General features: G+C 43.9%; 1 protein-coding gene across 2 annotated transcripts in view; it reads left to right on the plus strand.

Annotated features, from left to right (window-relative positions):
• The window catches only part of MTA2 (metastasis associated 1 family member 2), a 57,473-nt gene that overhangs the window by 16,661 nt on the left and 21,808 nt on the right, over positions 1 to 19,004 (plus strand). For both annotated transcript variants that reach the window (XM_033954274.1, XM_033954275.1), the window contains exons 3-4: positions 17,161 to 17,254; positions 18,547 to 18,664. In XM_033954274.1, coding sequence (XP_033810165.1) covers positions 17,161 to 17,254; positions 18,547 to 18,664 — 212 coding nt within the window. The remainder of the gene's footprint in view (positions 1 to 17,160; positions 17,255 to 18,546; positions 18,665 to 19,004) is intronic.

Consider the following 19,004-nt stretch of genomic DNA (forward strand, 5'->3'; position numbering starts at 1 on the left):
GTAATGGCAAGAGGAAAGCAGGAGTGTTTAAAGGGAGAATAGCATAAAGTATGCATTTATCCTCAACACCTTTTAAGCAGCTTGTAGATAGAAGGAAAAAACACAATTTGAAGTATCGCCATACAAATGCTAGAAGCCTAAAAAATAAGATCCAGAGTTAGCGCATATAGCACTAAATGAAGAGGAATATATAATAAGCATCTCAGAGACCTGGTGGATGAAGGATCAAATTGGAGACAGGTTGCGCTATATGTTAAAGAGGGAATTGAGTCAAACAAAATAAACATTCTGCATGAAACAGTATGTAATCCTTATGGATAGAAAATCCATGTGTGAAGGGAAGGAATATGCTGGTCGGGCTGTGCTAATGTCCACCAGGATAGAATGAGAAGACAGATGAAAAAATGTTTTCAGAAATTAGAAAAGCTAGCAAATTGGGCAACAGTATAAAATGATGGGCAATTTCAATTACCAACTACACCTTGAATCCGATACTCAACTTACTAAATATTAAATACCCCAATATTTGACTGGATAAATGTACATCAGGGAGCGCTGGGGAGGTAAAATTCCTAGATATTATAAATGACTGCTTCTTGGAGCAATTGATCCAGGAACTGATAAGAGAGAGATTTTAGATCTAGTCCTGAGTGAAATGCAGGGCATACTATGAGAGGTAACGGTGTTGGGTCCATTGAGAAACATAAGAACTTAAGAATAGCCATACTAGGCCAAACCAATCCAACAGTGGCCAATCTAGTACCAATCTTCAATTGCACAACTTACTCACTTATAGGGAGCTGTGATACATAAACACTTGATACCTGATAGTATAGTTCTCTATCAGCTTATTGCATCCCTTTATTCTATTAATATTATATGGGATCCTCAGCGCCACCACTCAGAGCTCAAATAGATTTCATAGCTCTAAGCTTTATGTGTCAGCTCCTCATTTATGAGGAGCTGACACATAAAGCTTAGAGCTATGAAATCTATTTGAGCTCTGAGTGGTGGCGCTGAGGATCCCATATAATATTAATAGAATAAAGGGATGCAATAAGCTGATAGAGAACTATACTATCAGCAATCTAGTACCAAGTCACAAGTACCTGGCAAAAACCCAAATAGCAACGTTTCATGTCACTGATCCCAGAGCCTGTGTTGGATTCCCCCATGGGATCGTGATTGAGCTGAAGTTTAGTTCCACATTTATAGTGTTTATATTTCTAATATTTACAATTTTAGTATGAAAAAGAAGTTAATACAAAGCTGGGGGTGGTGATAGACCAATGATTAAGATGATACCCACCGAGTAGATCAGCCTTTGCTGTTCTGTAATGAGCTGGGTTAAAAAATTTCTCTGAGATCTCACCCCTGTTCAGTCTATTAAGGTGTATAAAAGTAATAACAAGAAGATTCAGTCATATATTTTTCTTTATAAGGATGAACAAGATGCTGTGATTTTTTTAAATTAATTATTCACTCCACATTTTTGCAGTTTGTCATTTCAGGAGTTTTTTAATCTTTGTTTATGTTGTCTCAATAACAGATCATGGACTTTTCCTCCAGGAACTTGTTCAAACCTTTTTTTAAACCCATTTTTTTAACTGCTGTTACCACATTCTCTGGCAGCGTGTTCCAGAGCTTAACTATTCTCTAAGTCAGTGTTTTTCAACCTTTTTTGGGCAAAGGCACACTTGTTTCATGAAAAAAATCACGAGGCACACCACCATTAGAAAATGTTAAAAAATTTAACTCTCTGCCTATATTGACTATATATAAAGTAATTCTCTTGAATAGGAATCAAATAAACACAAAGAAAGTATTTTATAATTACTTTATTACGAAATAAAAATTATAAAAATTATAAAATACTTTATTCAGTGCGAAACCTGCGCCTGTTTGGCTGAACACAAAGCTGATATTCTGGCTGGAATCGAAGAAAGACACACACGTAGCTCTTCGTCAACAGCTCTCAGTCTCTCTCTGTATTTGGTTTTTATAGTATACAAAAATAGACAAATATACCCTCCATCCTTTTTATTAAACCACAATAGCAGTTTTTAGCGCAGGGAGCTGCGCTGAATGTCCAGCGCTGCTCTTGACGCTCATAGGCTCCCTGCGCTAAAAACCACTATTGCGGTTTAGTAAAAGGTGACCATATTGTAAAATATAGACAGCAGATATAAATTCAGAACTGTGCATAGTAAGTGAAGGGAAGTTTTCATCTCTGGGAATTTACCCAGTTAACTATTAAGTTATTTGGGCAAATTCCTTTGAAAACTGTGGTAATACTGCCTCCACTTTGCTAAATTTAAAATAAAATCATTTTTCCTACCTTGTCTGGTGATTTCTGGTTGCACTTTCTTCTTCTGACTGTGCATCCAATCTTTCTTCCCTTCTATCAGCCTGTATGCTTTCTCTCCTCCACACCTCATTCCCTCCCCCAACTTTTTCTTCCTCTCTTCCTGACCTTTCTTTCTTTTTTTCTGTTTCTCTTCTTTCCTTCTGTTTCCCTGCCTGCCCCCTTTCTTTCTTTCTCCCTGCCGTTCCCCAAGCCACTGCCGCTGCCATCGGGGAACAGGACCCACCAATGGATAACAGGCCCCAAAGCCGACGCCGACGCATGCTCTCCCTGACGTCAATTCTACAATCGGAGAGGAAGTTCCGCCCAGCCAGGCAGCGATTGGCTGGCCCGAACTTCCTCTCCGACTGCAGAATTGACGTCGGGGAGAGGAAGACTGATTGGCCCGATAGATTAGATCGCCAAGACAAAGTGAGTCCTGGGTGATCGACTCACTTTGCCTTGGCGAGCTACTGGCGCCCCTGCCTCGGGCCCCCTGTCAGCTCCGGGCCCGGCGGCCCTGCGGCACACCAGGCAACATCTCGCGGCACACTAGTGTGCCGCGGAACAGCGGTTGAAAAACACTGCTCTAAGTGAAAAAAATACTTTCTCCTATTGGTTTTAAAAGTATTTCCCTGTGTGTCCTTGTAATTTTTGATGGAGTAAAAATCAATTCACTTGTACCCGTTCTATATCACTGAGGATTTGTAGACTTCACTCATATCTCCCCTCAGCCGTCTCTTTTCCAAGCTGAAGAGCCTTAATCTCTTTAGCCTTTCCTTATACAAGAGGAGTTCCATCCCCTTTATTATCTTGGTCACTCTTTTCTGAACCTTTTCTAATTCCACTGTATCTTTTTTGAGATATGATTAAATTAAGCTGATATCTGGAGTTAAGTCACAAGGGAAATCTACTATAGCAGCATTTTTTTAAATTATTTATTTGCATTTCAAATTAAATACAAGAATCCTCTTGTTACAGCAATACAGAGCACTATTATTAAGGAATACATATGATTTATCAACAAAAAGTTTGAAGAAAAACAAAAGATACAATAAGTTATATGAACATTAACATATTATCTAAAACTCTTCCTTAGACCCCATCTCTCCTGAGGAGAAATAAGTAAGAAAAGATAAGATCTCTTTCAATAACAAAATTAAATACAGGAAAAGGCTTAACATGATTCAAACCGGCCTTTCTTTCTCTTATAGCTCTATTGCATTAATTTTTTAGCATCCAAAAAAGTTTAAAGCTGCTCTGGCTCAAAGAAGACATATTTTATGCCAGCATATTTTATCTAAGCCACACTGAATATAGTAGAGGGTGTGTATTGTCGTAGCTTGAAAAGCAAGAAAGTCAAAGTAATACTGTATAACTAGACAAGACTTCTCAGTATACAAGTAAGCAAAATATAAATCTGGCTTATAAAGTGAGTTAAGTGTTCACATACACTCAGAATTGTGAAATTTGACCAAGAGCGTTAGCTCCTATAGCCAAACCCACCGCCCCATCACTGTGTATGACTTATTTTGAAAAAGAGCTTAAAATGAACATATTGTTCAAACACTCAAGCTTATTTTCAATGGCAAAAGAGAGAAAAAAGTTCCCAATTAGCTTTCAACGCTCTTGGTCAAATTTCACAATTCTGAGTGTATGTGAACACTTAACTCACTTTATAAGCCAGATTTATATTTTGCTTACTTGTATACTGAGAAGTCTTGTCTAGTTACACAGCATATTTTATCTGACATTTACACGGGTAACTTAAGAAATTTGCTCCCATTTTTACAGCTTCTTCCTGCATAATTAAAAATAGCTTTCTGTGGTCCTGAGTTACTTTCGTAACATCTGGGAATATCCTAATTTTTTGTCCCATAAACAAACTTTGGGAAAATTGAAAAAAGGCCTTCATAATTAATTCTTTCAACTACATGTTTGGATTGCACCGGATGGACAGTGCAGGAGTGTCAGTGTATCATTTGCCACAGCGCGCTGGGGGAGGGGGCGGGAGTTTTGGGTCACACCTTCTCTGGCAGGTCTTTGAGGGCTGGGGAGCCGACATGGGTCAGGGATCTGGCTTGAAAACCCCCCAAATGCCCATTTTGGATGATGGTGCTGCACTTCCCACAAAAGGGCACACATTGCCTTGTGCAGGTCCTGCTCAAAAACCAATGAAATCACCAGAATTCCTCGATATTCAATTTCCTCCTGAGAATTTTCTAATAGATCAGTTAAATTATTTAGGTCAATTTGTTGTTCCATGTCTTGTCGATTATCATGTGAATTCTCTCTCTTTTTAGGCGAATAATATAATGTAGCAGCATTTAATTTTCAAAAGGGCAACTATGATAAAATGAAGAAAATGGTTAAAATGAAGCTAAATACTATCTTGGAAGCCCAGACCATATACTGTATATATTTATCCTATTCAACTTCTGGTGTGAGAATAGGGGGGTTACAAGAGAATTGTGATAGCTCACAAGTGGTTGGATTCACAAGACTAGTTCTAAGTCTAATAACCGTGGGCACTTGAGGTCACTGTTTCCCAAATATTTGCCATCATCTACTATGTTACCCTGTAATAAGAAAGATCAACAAAGAAGAAAGAAGAGTTATATGAATCAAGCACCAATGTAATCATAAAGAAAGAATTTACTTCTCATTATTATTACAGAAGAAGGGTGTTGAGTCATCTATCTATAATATAATAAAAGCCTAAGCCGAGCATGCACACTCCCATCGCGTGTTCTGTTTTCCGTGCGCTGTAGGGCACCGCAGATAGGAGCAAGCGCGCAAAACACTCTCTCTCCTCCCCCGAGGCGGATGTTGGATGCGGCGGCTGTCTGCCATACTGTTATTCGGTCTGCCCTGCTCCTTATCTTAGTATACTGTTGGCCGTGCTGTTCTTCGGTCTGCCCTGCTCCTTGCCTCAGTATATTTGTAGCATCCTCATAGACAGAGACCAAGATAGTTCCGCCCATGGAGGTTTGTTGAACAGCTCCTTGGTCTACTCTTCATACCTTTATAAAGTTGTGTACAGTGGACATGGCAGCATGGGAGGATATTGTTTTTGAGTCCTCAATTTTCTGGGAAGGCTCATCTGCCCACCCCTGGACATCTGGCACTGCTTTGGTACATCATCTAGATTAGAGACTCCTATGTCTGCAGCAGAATGGAAGATTACCGTATTTTCACGCATATAACGCGCGCGTTATACACGATTTTACAAACCGTGTATATCCATGCGCGTTATATGCGTGAGCGCGTTATCCCCTTTTTTTTTACATAGTTCCCCCCCAACGTCTGATTCACCCCCCCCCCCCCCGCAGGACCGCTCGCACCCGCACCCCGAAGGACCGCTCACGCTGGAACCCGCACCCCCACCCCGAAGGACTGCTCGCACCCACACAGCCTCCTCCCCCCCATCATGTAGAAGTTTCCTACCGTCGTCCTGCTGCTTCCTCTGCTGGCGGTCCTGCCCCTTCTCTTAGCCCTGCGTCTACGCTGCTTCCTCTTCCGGCGGTCCCGCCCTTTCTCTGACATCAGATGACACGCCTTCCTCAGGGGTCCATGGTGGTTAAGGTATAAAGCAAACACACGCCAATCACGATCAAATGGGGTCAAGCAAGTCTTACACAATGGTAAAAAAGATTTTTTATTATTATTCTGTAAACAACAAACAGACTGCAGACAATGTACAAGATGCAGGCGTTGTTTATTAGTAAATGCAGTAACATATACAACCTTATAGCCAACCAAGGGACCCGACACGGTCCGTGTTTCGGATGACACGCCTTCCTCAGGGGTCCATGGTGGTTAAGGTATAAAGCAAACACACGCCAATCACGATCAAATGGGGTCAAGCAAGTCTTACACAATGGTAAAAAAGGTTTTTTACCATTGTGTAAGACTTGCTTGACCCCATTTGATCGTGATTGGCATGTGTTTGCTTTATACCTTAACCACCATGGACCCCTGAGGAAGGCGTGTCATCCGAAACACGGACCGTGTCGGGTCCCTTGGTTGGCTATAAGGTTGTATATGTTACTGCATTTACTAATAAACAACGCCTGCATCTTGTACATTGTCTGCAGTCTGTTTGTTGTTTACAGAATAATAATATTAATATATATATTTTTATCATGAGGTTGATTTCCAAACAGTAAGCCACTATGTCATTCTAATTTTATGCTCCATAGCATTGGTATTTCTTTCCTTCTAGGATAGTTTCTCCTTTTTATCCTCTAAAGCAGTGGTCTCAAACCCGTGGCCCGGGGCCCACATGTGGCCTGCCAGGTACTATTTTGAGGCCCTCGGTATGTTACCCTTGTTCTGGAACATTGCCTGCCTCACTGCTGTAACCTCACGCAAGCGCTTTCCTGCGTCTGTACGCGATTGTGAGGTGGAGTGGAGAGGTTACAGCAGTGAGGCGGGCAACATTCCAGAACGTAAGGTAACCATCAGAAGCAGTGCAGCTTGTTCTTGTGTACGTAATCTTGTGAACTCTCGCGAAATTCGGCACCTCTCCTGGCGGTGACTGCTTGATGTAAGATGGCGGTTGTGTCCGGTGCTGGAGGAGGTGAGAGCTGAAGGCGGGTGCAGATGTGACCACCGGTCACTTAAGGCACAAGTTTTCCAGGCACAAGTCAGATATTGATTCTCCCCTCTACAAAAAAAGCCTATGGAATCTAAATCACAATTTTGCATGAGGTAAAATCTTTATAGTTTATAAATCTTTCCTTAATTGCTTCAAACCTCCAAATACCTAAAAATCCAAAATATGGCCCTGCAAAGGGCTTGAGTTTGAGACCGCTGCTCTAAAGCTATTCTTTAAAAAAAAAAATCATGCTTTTGTTTGATTACAAAATTCCTTTCCTTTCATTCGTATCTACTCAGGGACATGACTGGTTTCAACTGCTCATTTAGTTGGCTGCTCCATATGGGTGCATTAGCCAGTAGTCCTCTCTTATTTGGTTTTTGAATCTTTTTGTCATCTCCATCGCCTATAATTAGGTCCACCTGCCTCTAGGAGGTTGGCATTATTTTTTTTAACCTCCATGCATATAGGTTTTTTTTGGAAACCTCCTTTTACCTCTAGTAAAGCATGGAGCATGGAGTTCCTCTATTCATTTTTTCCATTAGGTTTCTTCCCTTTCCTCCGTGCTCTCATATCAGACATTAGGTTGAGGTTTTTGCGAGGTAACTTGAATTTTTCTGCGTTTCTTGGAACCCAACTCTCCCGTCATCCCTTTTATTGACGCTACACGTGAGGATAAGCTGCCTGCTTATCCTAGGATAAAGCACAGTTACAACCATAACAGGTGTTATCTAGAGACAGCAGGCAGATATTCTCACATCCCACCCACCTCCTGTAGTTGGCTTCTTTGCTTGGGCATAGAACTGACAACCATGCAAGCTGTCGTCTGGCGGGAAGGCACTTGTGCATGCATGATGTGGGCAGTCTAAAAGTGATACTATACTTTTCACTGTCCATACTGGGGCTCCATGGATGACGTCACCCACATGTAAGAATATTTGCCTGCTGTCTCTGGATAACACCTGTAACGGTAAGTAATTGTACTATTGAGATAGATATGGAGGAAGTCACTACGTGCCCTGGGATTGGTAATAGAGAATGACATGGGAACGGGGACAAATTTTGTTCTTGTGTCATTCTCTAACTGTTCAACTAGATGGAACAGCACCTATAAAATACAAGTATCAATATATAAAAATTTAACACATCTTAGACAACTGGCAACTGAAGTAAATGATAAAAATGCAGAAGCTGCTTTAGGATTTAAATGAAGGACTGTTAAATTACATCATTGGTGTCTTGTCTGCCTTTGCTCAACAGACCAGACTCATTGCCACATCAGAGTCCTACCATATGTAACGTACTTCCCTCATGTGACCAGTTGCTCAAGAATCTTACTGTTACTGCAACAGATTTGTCCATTGTTGCTGGCATCAAGGAGCATTCAAGTTCTCTTCTACACTCACGTCTGAAAGTTCTCTACGCCATAGCCCCTCTATACTTGGTTATAGATTTTCCTTGGCATCATACAGACATAGTAGAAGAACCCATCCTTTGTTTAACTCTCCTTCAATCCAGGGTTGTAAAAGTATAAAATTTCTCAATCACACTTTGGCATCTCAAGCGGCCCTTCATGATAAAGAATTTTGAGCTTTGTTGCTAGCAGCTCACTCTTATAAAGACTTTAGATCACAATTGAAAACCTATTTATTTTCTAAATACCTGACCAACTAACTTTCTTCATTCCTTGAATTATGATTTTCTTTAGTAATTTTTTGTAAACTGTGTTGAACTAATGGTTACACGGTCAACAAGTACAATGTTATGTATGTTATATCTGAAAGACAATTCAATTATCTTCCCAGATGATGTAAAACACAAGCAAACAAATCTTTGGTAGGTTGTACCAAAATCAGATCGAAATGGAAGGCTGTATTTGTGATTTGTAAACAACATTCTGTTACATAAACACAGGAGTCTGTAAATTAGGTGATCAATCCATGCTCATGAACTGCTTGCAGAAGGGTCTCAATCACATCTTACAGCTCCTCCTCCTTCACCAGTGGAGTATAGTGCCCTCTTCACTTTTTCCTTCTGGAAACTAACTGAGAAGTTGTGTTCTGATCTGCTCTGTTTGGTTTTTATTATTTTCAAGGGGGGGGGGTTTCCCCATTTGGGGAGGATCCTATTCTTGGGGCCTGGGAGAGGACACAGACTCCGCATTAGTAGCCTGCAGTTCGCAGGGCAACTCCAAGGTGTTCCTGTTAAGCCAGCTTGCTTTGTGCTTCTGTGAGATTCAGGGTCCGTTCCCCTGGGAGCCAGCTCATCTCACCTTCTGATTTATCAGAGGCTTGAGTGGGGCTCCTTTGTGACTCCCTTTGGGTTTCAGGGAGCCAGCTGCATTTTAATCTCCCCCTGTTGCGCTGCGAGGATCTGTATGGGTGGAGACCTCAGTCGGCGTATATCTGACTGGCAGCCCACAGATCTCCAGTTGTGGACTGTTTCCTGCAAGGATTTCAAGGAGAAAGTCCTCCCCATTCAGTCAGCTGTAGCAAAGCTGAAGCAGGCAGGCACCAGCAAAGCAGAGTGAGTACAGCCTATTATTCCCTATGGGGGAAATCTTGTGGGAGGGGTCTAAAAAAGTTAATTTTAAGGGTTTCTGGGGCCAGAGCTACAATCTCTCTCTCCAAAACCCCTTTCCAGTTTTTTGAACTTCAGGGGAGCTCGAAAGGGTTATTTTTGGCACAAATTCGCTAGCGGTCGCTATCTTGGATATTAAACAATCTTTTTTTTCTAAAGCCTCAGAACTCCTCAATTTAGCCCAGAATTGACAGGGATTGGGGAGAGGACAAGATGGCGGTGCTAACCTAGTGGTGCTAAGATCTCTCCTGACACTTTTCAAGTTACCTTCTCTCAAGAATGCCGCATACCTCCTCAACGCCCTTGCTTGCCCCAACTCAGTGAACGATGGATCATTACCAGCCAGCAGTTTGCCTACAAATGGGCGAATTGAGCCCTGCTGCCAGGGAGAGTGGAGAAGGCTCGATCTCGCTGGGGCACAAGATCTCGCTCTCGCCCGCAACTGTTGTTCCGCCTCCCAGTCCGACTGACGCTGTTGCCCTGGAAATGGAAGTTAGTGGTGCCAAAGTTGCTCCGGACGCTTTTACAGAGGCATGGAGTGGTGAATGGCCTTGTCCCCGCAGTGAAGTATCTGCCGTGAGTTGCCTCTGTGCCCTCCTCGGCACAATCGCGCGTCCTGCAGCAGCCCCCCTCACGAGTCCAGCAGTCTTCCTCCCTCCCTATTGCCGGTTCAAAAACACCCACCCGATGGTGGACGGAAAATAAAAAACAAATCTGCGAGTGCGACTCCTGGGTTAGCCCCTTCGCACCTCCCAGAGCGGGCATATCAGCCTGTTGGAATGGAAGCTTCCTGCATGCGTGATGCAGGGCTGCTCGGACCGGAACCTTCTTGCCACTAAGTCCCTCCTTCCAACTTAACTTCCGGCTAGAAGTTATGTCAGAAGGAACAACTTGGCAGTAAGAAGGTTCCGGTCTGAGCAGCCCTGCATGCTAGAAGCTTCCGTTCCAACAGGCTGGTATGCCTGCCCTTGGAGGCATGAAGGGGCCAACCCAGGCACTCACAGGTTTGTTTGTTTTTTTAATTTACCGTCCACCATCGGGAAGGGGTGGGGGCGCTGTTGGACCAGCGATAGGGAGGGAGGTGCTGCTTGACTCGTGATTAGGGGGAGGGGGCTGCTGCTGGTCCTGTGAAGTGGGGAAGGAGTTGCTTGGGCTGCTGGATGTGGACTGGATAGAGCTGAAGGGAAGGGAGATAGTTGCTGGATCTAGTCTGGGGATTGGGGGGAAGGAAAACAAGTGCTGGGCCCATGTGGTGGGTAGAGTGGAGCTGGAGGGAAGGGAGAGGTGCCAGATCCACACCTGTGTACTAAAGGGAGGGGATAGAGGTCGAGGACCCATGGGAAGGGGGCTAGAGAGAAGGAGAGGTTTAGGACCTGCAGAGAGGAAGAGAGAAGGAAAGGGAAAAAGAAAAGCTGAACCAAGGGGATTAAGGAAGAGTAAGTAAAATATTGAACATAGCGGAGGGAGGGAGGAAAGAGAGTGTGAGAGACACACTGATGTAAGGAAGTAAGAGAGGAAAGAAGCTGGACACAGGGAGATATACAAAAAGAGCAAAGATGGTGGGAATGGATGGGAGCATAGGAACAGGGACAAAAAGTGGAATGCTGCATCTGCTTGGGGGTGGTATATGGACACAGGGGTAATGCTAGACATGGCCACAGAAGGAAGATGGCTAGACATGGGGGAGAATTAAGAATGCAGAAGGAAGATGCTGGACAGGCGGGGCATAGGGCTATAGAGGAGTGATACTGTGCACAAGAGGAGGGGAATCATAGAATGGTGAGATGATGAAGGCAGGGAGATAGATGGGCACAAGGGAAATACTAGAAAGGGAAGTATAGGAGACAGAAGGGAGATGCTTGCTGAACATGGGGGGAAAAACATACACAGAGATGGAAGATGAATGGTGAGCATGGAGAAACAAGACATGTCAAATGGTCAGGAGACCCTGTCAAGTGAGTTAAGAGTAGACAGATGGAAACAGAAATCAGAGCCTGAGACCAATGTGATGTAAAGAATAAAATGACCAGACAACAAAAGGTAGAAAAAAAATTGTTTGCATCCTGCTAGAGCTGATGTTAGACATAACTGGGGACTGCAAAGCCCAGGCCGTGCTTCTTTAGCTTCTTGCTAGATTAGGATTCTTTCTGACCAGGGGGCAGTTGCCCTAGTTGCACTACCCTAACACTGTGCCTGTCATGTGTGACTGCAGTATTCTATTTGCATGATTTTTCTGTGTAGCATTCTGTAATAATTTGGCTTATACAGTTTTCTCGATACTGGCGGGGATATTTGTGAAGGGGAGGGAAGACAAGGGGTATTGTTGATCCTTGCTCTGTATTATTTGTGTTTATAAAATGACAATTGTACAGAATATTGTTAATAAAATAAGTTCAACATAAAATCATAACTGTTCAAAGCTTGTACGGATGGGATCATATGGTTTACGGGGACGGAGCAGGGGTGGATATAGGGAGAGTTTGCAGGGACAGGGTGAAGACGAGGACCAAGCTCGTGGGGACAGGTACACGTTTTTCCTTGTGTCATTCTCTAGTTGTAACTTTGTCATTTGGGCTTCGAGTGACATAGCTGGTTTGATCTCTTCCAGAATCGATTTGTTAGTTCTTCTGGCAGTCCATGGCATGCCTAAAATCCTTCTTCAGCACCAAAGCTCAAATGAGTCAATCTTATTTTTGTCTTGTTTCCATAGTGTCCAGCTTTCGCATCCGAACTGACCACTGAGAAAATGGACAAGCTTGATCTTTGTTTGGAGTATTACCTCCTTGCCTTTGAATACTTTGTTGAGAACCTTCATTGAAGGGGATATGATAGAGACTTACAAGATCATGAAAGGCATAGAGTAGAGAGGGACAGATTCTTCAAACTTTCAAAAAATAAAAGAACAAGAGGGCATTCGGAAAAGTTGAAAGGGGACAGATTCAAAACAAATGTTAGGAAGTTCTTCTTTACCCAACGTGTGGTGGAAACCTGGAATGTGCTTCCAGAGGAAGTAATAGGGCAGAGTACAGTACTGGGGTTTAAGAAAGGATTGGACAATTTCCTGCTGGAAAAGAGGTTAGAAGGCTATAGATAGAGGATTACTGCACAGGTCCTGGACCTGTTGGGCCGCCGCGTGAGCGGGCTGCTGGGCACGATGGACCTCAGGTCTGACCCAGCGGAGGCATTGCTTATGTTCTTATGAGCGACAAAGTGCTATTCTGCAGAGTATTTCCTCCCTGCTAGTTGCTTCTTTGTTTACAAATGATCCCAGGAGATTGAAATCCTTTACAACTTTTATTCTATCGCCTTCAAGCTCAAAATCTTCATCATTTTCCTGAATTAAAAATAAAATTCCTTTTTCTACCTTTATGTTCTGACCATTCATTTCTCTAGTTTCTGCTTTCCTCCATCTTAAGTCTCTTTCTAGGATTTTTTTCTCTCTTCCTTTTGGCATTTTTCAATTTATTTTATTACTTCTATGTCCAGATTTAACTCATTCTTACTATCTAGTTTTCAAGTTTCCTCTTTTGTTACAGTCTACCAGCAGCTTTCCATCTCTTTCCCTCACCCTGGTTTTCCTATTTTACTTTCCCTTATTTCCAGTTTATCATTAACTCTGCCCTCTTTCTCGCCCCCTTCTGTACTTTGTTTGCTCCTTTTCATTCATTCATTCATCTGTACAGTTCTCCCAGGGGAGCCCAGAATGGTTTACATGAATTTATTATCTGCCCTCTCTTTCCCCTTCCATCATTATCACTCTCCTTTCTGTCGCTCCACCCCCCCCCCCCCCAATATCTGCTCATTTCTCTCACCTCTTTCATCCAGCATCTACAGCCTTCTATACAGAATCTGCCTTATCTTCCCCTTTCCATCCAGCGTCTCCACTCTCTCTCTCTCTCTCTCTCTCTCTCTCTCTCCCTTTCCATCAGTATCTCCATCCTCTGTCTCTTCCCTCTTTCATACAGCCTGCCCCCCTCTCTCCCTCTTCAATTCTCCCTTCCATTGTCTCCCTTCTGTCTCTCCCCTATTCCATCCAGGCTTGTCTCCCTCCTTCTATACAGCTTATTCCCCCCTCCCCTTTCCATCCAGCATCTCCCCTCTCTCCCATCAATATTTCCACCCTCTTTGTATCTCTCCCCTTCCATATAACATCTGCCCTCTCTCCCCCCTCACCTTCCATTCAGCATCTCCCCTTTCACTTCCTCTGTGCTATCATCTCCCCCTCTCTGTACCCCTTCCCCTAACATCTGCCCTCTTTTTCCCTGTTCTAACTAGAATCTATCTTCCTACTTCTATACAAAATCTATCCCCTCTCTCTCTCCCCTAATCCCAAACCATTTCCACCAGCTTCGGCCCCTCTCTCTCCTTCCACCCCATTTCTACCAGTGTCTACCCCTTCTCTCCTCCAGCCCTTTTCTACCTGCGCCTGCCCCCTCTTTCCCCCATTCACCAGCATTTGCCCCCCTAGCATCTTCACCGCTGCTGCTGCTGCTTTCCCAAAGCAGCAGTGGCAAATTGAAATAAACTAGCTGTGGGACCTTCCCATACATATATGCGGTTGCCAACTTTGTCCTGGAACAAGAAGGGACATTGGAGAGGGTGGGCTGGCAGTTGTGGGGTATGTATGGGAAGGTCACACAGTCAGTTTCTTTCAGTTTGTTGCCGCTGCTTCTGCTTCGGAAAAGGAGCAGCAGCGGCACAAGATGAAAGAGTAGTACCATTGGGGTGCTGGTCCCGCCTCCTTCGGCTTTGCGGTGGGGCTGAATGGGTGCACAGCTTCCTGCTAAAAGGTGTGTAGCTGCACAGCATAGAGGGAACATTGATTAGAGGTTAGACTCCATGCCTTTATTGTCCCAGGACTCAGCTGCTTTCCTGAAAGGTGATAGTTACCTTCAACCAGGTAGATGATTCTTCGGTTCGGCGGATTTTCAAGTTGGCTATCATCCCACATGTTATTACAGATGTACTTAGGGAGTTAAAATTGGAGCCTCAGCAGCCATCCACTTCACAGTGCTTGGTCATGAATGGCTCAGATGCTCAGACCACCTTTTTCCCTGTGCATCCAAAATTCACATTGCTGGTTACTGATCAGTGGGAGACTCCGGAAGGCTCCCTAAAGATAGCAAAGACTATGTCTAAACTTTATCCTATGACTTCCGAGTTTCAGCAGCAGTTTAATCAGCTGAAGGTGGTTTTCATGGTGGCTCAAGGACTAAACGTACCTCCCTCCCTAGCGATGGGGGAGTGATGTTAAAAGATGCACAAGATCACAAAGTGAATGTGGTTCTTAAGAGGCAATTTGAAGCACTGGCTTTGGGGATCAAAGCTGCAGTGGCAGCTTTGTTTGTGGCATGTGTCTGCTACACCAGTTTAAGGCAGAGTCCTATTTCTGAGGAGTACGTCTGCCCCTAGCTAGTGCTGGAGGGGATGGATTATATGGCAGATGATGACATCAGAGTCATGAGCAAGGTTTTGGCATATGCCTTTTTGGCCCACAGGATTCTTTGGATCAGGCGATGGGTGGGTGATTTGGCCTCCAAAACTACTCTGAGCAGACTGCGCTTTAAAGGGCAGATACTATTAGGTAAAGGCTTAGACTATCTTATGGCCATTGTGGCAGATTGCCATCCTAAATCTATGCCAGAAAGCATACCTTGCTGACCCATCGGGGGAGGCAGAGGCAATTTTCATTCCTCCCAAAGTTCCCGCCAGTACTTTGTGGATACCTCCGTTCAGAGATCTTATCAGGGATGCAGACAGATTTAACAACTCCAGATATCAACAACCCTTGGGATTTCGTGTCAGCACAACCTCCAAGAAGTCACAATGATGCCAGATCACCAGCCACTCCCCCCCCCCCTCCATTGGCAGGAGGCTATCAGCATTCTGGAGGGAGTGGGAGAAAATTTCCTCGGATCGCTGGGTCCTAGATCTTATTCGAGAGGGCCACAAGATCAAGTTTTTATCGCACTCCTTCAGATCTGTTGACTTGCCAGCTGGACTGCCAGAAAAAGAGGCCAGGGTCCAGGCGACTGTGCAAAGGCTATTGAACATTCAGGCCATAGAACCAGTTCCAGAAGAAGAAGCTGGCTCTGGCAGATACTCCATATACTTCATAGTGCCCAAGAAAGGCACAGAAGACTTGAGACTGATCCTGGACCTAAAGTCCATGAATGTGGTACTGAGAATACTTTGCTTCCGCATGGAGACTGTTCGGTCGGTCGGTCATTGCAGCAGTGGTTCTTGGGGATTTCTTAGCCTCCCTAGTTCTGATGGAGGCGTACCTTCAGATTCCCATTTTCCTAGGCCACAGGAAATATTTGAGATGCCATGTCCTTCAAATGCAATTCCAGTTTGTAGTTCTACCTTTCGGGTTAGCAACAGTCCTATGCACCTTCACCAAGGTGATGGAGGTGGTCACAGCTCACCTCCACAGGATGGGGATACAAGTACACCCATACCTAGATGATTGGCTGATCAGAGCTCCATCAAATTTGGAGGGCTAGCAGGCAGTGCAACAAGTTGTGGATCTCCTATAGGATCTGAGATGGATAGTTAACTTCAATAAAAGTCTTTTAGTGTTTGGAGTATTTGGGAGTCTGCTTGACATGGTGAAAAGCTGAGTCTTTCTTCTTGATCCACGCAAACAGAAACTCAGGAAGCAGATTGTAGAGCTTGTAGTGATGCCAAATTTCACGACTTGGAATTGCCTCCAAGTACTAGGCTCAATGGCACCCTGGAGGTGGTTCCCTGGATAAGGTCACATATGTACCCCTCCAGAATTCCCTGCTTTCCAGGTGGTCCCTACAGTGTCATTCCCTCCAGCTTCAGCTTCCTTGGACAGGGGAAGCGAGGAACAGCTTGTGCTGGTAGCTTCTGGGTATTCTCATAAAATCATAAATGTACAAGGCTTGTGCAGATGAGGACAGAGCCTGTGGGGACGGGGCAATAATGAAAACAGAGCCTACAGGGATGGGGACAGAGCCTGTGGGGTGGGGATAGGGACAGACCACGCAGGAACATGGACAAACTTTTCATCATTCTCTAAGGCAACGTGGAATGTTGATACTATTTGTGCTTCTTCCAGTTGATGCAACTGCTTTCTTAAAATATAAAAATCAGAATGAAACCATTTGCTTGAAAACTTGACATGCACAGTAAACCATTTTTAATCCAAAAATTTTTTGGCCACTGAAACAACAGTTTTGACCATTCAGCAATGCTTTCATCAACACTAAAGGAATCAAAAAGAGGAATTATTGATTGTATAATATGATCAATTTCAGAAGTAGTCAAACCTTCCTTTAGTTTGATAGACTTGATAGGTACTGAATCGCTTGCACTGCTCACCAGTTTAGTAGAGGAGCATAAACTTTGTTGTGATCAGATCAAACTTACTGGAACTTCCTTGAATCCACAATAATGAATTAAATCCTGAGAGACAAATACCAAGTCTAAAACATTGTCTTGCTTGTGGGTTGGAGTTACCACCAATTGTTTAAGTCCTAAATTCCTCATGAATTCTAAAAAAGACAACTGACCACAATTGCAATTTTAGCCAAATTAAAATTATCTAAAATTACCAAATTAGTAAATTTTGAAGCCACATATTCTCTCATGTTTTCTATATCTGCAGACTGCCAACGGCAATGTGGAGGCCAAAGTGGTGTGTTTATTCCGTAGACGCGATATTTCCAGCAGCTTGAACAGCCTCGCAGACAGTAATGCACGTGAGTGACCAAAAAATGGACCTTATGTGTCTTTGAAGAGTATGTTGTATAGCAATGAGTGACCAGTTATGAGGAGTTTTTACCTGTATATGTATGTGCATGTGACCCTAGGAGAGCACCATCTGTGTTTGTGAGATATCCTAGGAGAGCTCCTTGAATATGGGCAGGTATGTTATTCCAGGAGAGTCCCATGATGTGTGCGTGTGTGAGATATTTCAGGAAAGCTTTTTGGTAAACTAAACTAAACCTTAAGTTTATATACCGCATCCTCTCCACAATTGTAAAGCTTGGCACAGTTTACAAGAGCTTTAATATAAGAAGGAATAGCATAATGGGGTTGGAAGTTGAGTACAGGGGTAATGTTTGTGTGTACGTGCAAGATCTCAGGAAAGCTTCTTGAAAGCGTGTGAATGTGTGAGCCCCCAGGATAAATTTTTAGAGGATAGTGACCCCATCAGATCACTTGGAGAGGTATTTGTATGGTCATGTGATCACAGCAAACCACCTTGTGTGTTTGCGGAACCAAACAAGGTTAGTGGTGATTAGATAGTGACTCCAGTAATTGGGGAGCAAAGTCAGTAGCAGGCAGACTTCTATAGACTGTTCTATGATCATGGCAGGACAGATTTGGATGGGCTAGAGTTGGACTTCGATGAGAGCTTCAGTAGTTGGAGAACAAGGCCAGTGCTGAACAGACTTCTACTGTCTGTGCCCTGAAATTGGCAAGGACAAATCAAGATCAAGCATGCATATGTAGTCATTATCTGCTGTCATCTACTATGATATATGTTGTGACTCCCAAAGACCTTCTTTGAATGAGAAAGGAAAGGCGTGTGAGTGATCCTAAAGAGCTCCAGGGGAGGGAAGTGGTCCCTTGCATTGCTCCTCTGGGATAATCTTGACAATAGCATGTAGTAGATAGCAAATGTGTGCTGATCAATGACCCCTGAAACTCACTGTGTGAATTGTATATGATTGGCTATGTACCTAAGCCTTGTGTGTGTCGCCCTGGTGGAGCAGCTATGTATGAATATTAACCTAAGCTTCTCTCCTAAGCTCCTGTGTTACTAATGCTCCCCACTCCTCTCTTGCACACTCTTGTGTTACTTCTGCTCTATCCTACTTTATCTCATGTTCCTGTATGGCTCTCTCCTCAGGCTTCTGTCATTTCCCCCCCCCCCCCCCACACATACACTTTTCTCTGTCCCAGGCTTTTGTGTTGTTGCTGCTGCTCTCTTCCTCCTTTCCAGGGTCGTGCACTGACAACATAGGCTTTGTTTTATTCCCTGCAGGTGAGTTTGAAGATGATTCAAAGCAACCATCTGTCAGTGAACAGCAACGACACCAGCTGAAACACCGTGAGCTATTCCTGTCTCGCCAGTTTGAGTCACTTCCTGCAACCCACATACGGTGCGTGATATCTTCCTGCTGCTATGCTTTGATGTAGAGCCCAACTGAAACCAAATCTGGCCAGGCCACTGCCACCACACACAGCCTACCTTCCTCCTTCTGGAGCCACCCATCAATCATCTTCTCCCCACTTCTGGTCTACCTTAGGTGCTCTGGTGGTCTAGTGTCCCAACCAGGGCAAGAATGATGCACAGTCACTCTTGCCCTAGCTGAACAACTGTAAATTACTCCTGCCTATATTGGCTCCATCTCAACTTGGCTGCCATTTTAAGTGTCAGAGGCAGCTGTGGCAGAAAAAATTCTGAATCGATTTTGCCCCAGTTAGGCCACTAGACTACCA

Source organism: Geotrypetes seraphini, chromosome 8, assembly GCF_902459505.1.
Source record: "Geotrypetes seraphini chromosome 8, aGeoSer1.1, whole genome shotgun sequence".
Classification (NCBI taxonomy): domain Eukaryota; kingdom Metazoa; phylum Chordata; class Amphibia; order Gymnophiona; family Dermophiidae; genus Geotrypetes; species Geotrypetes seraphini.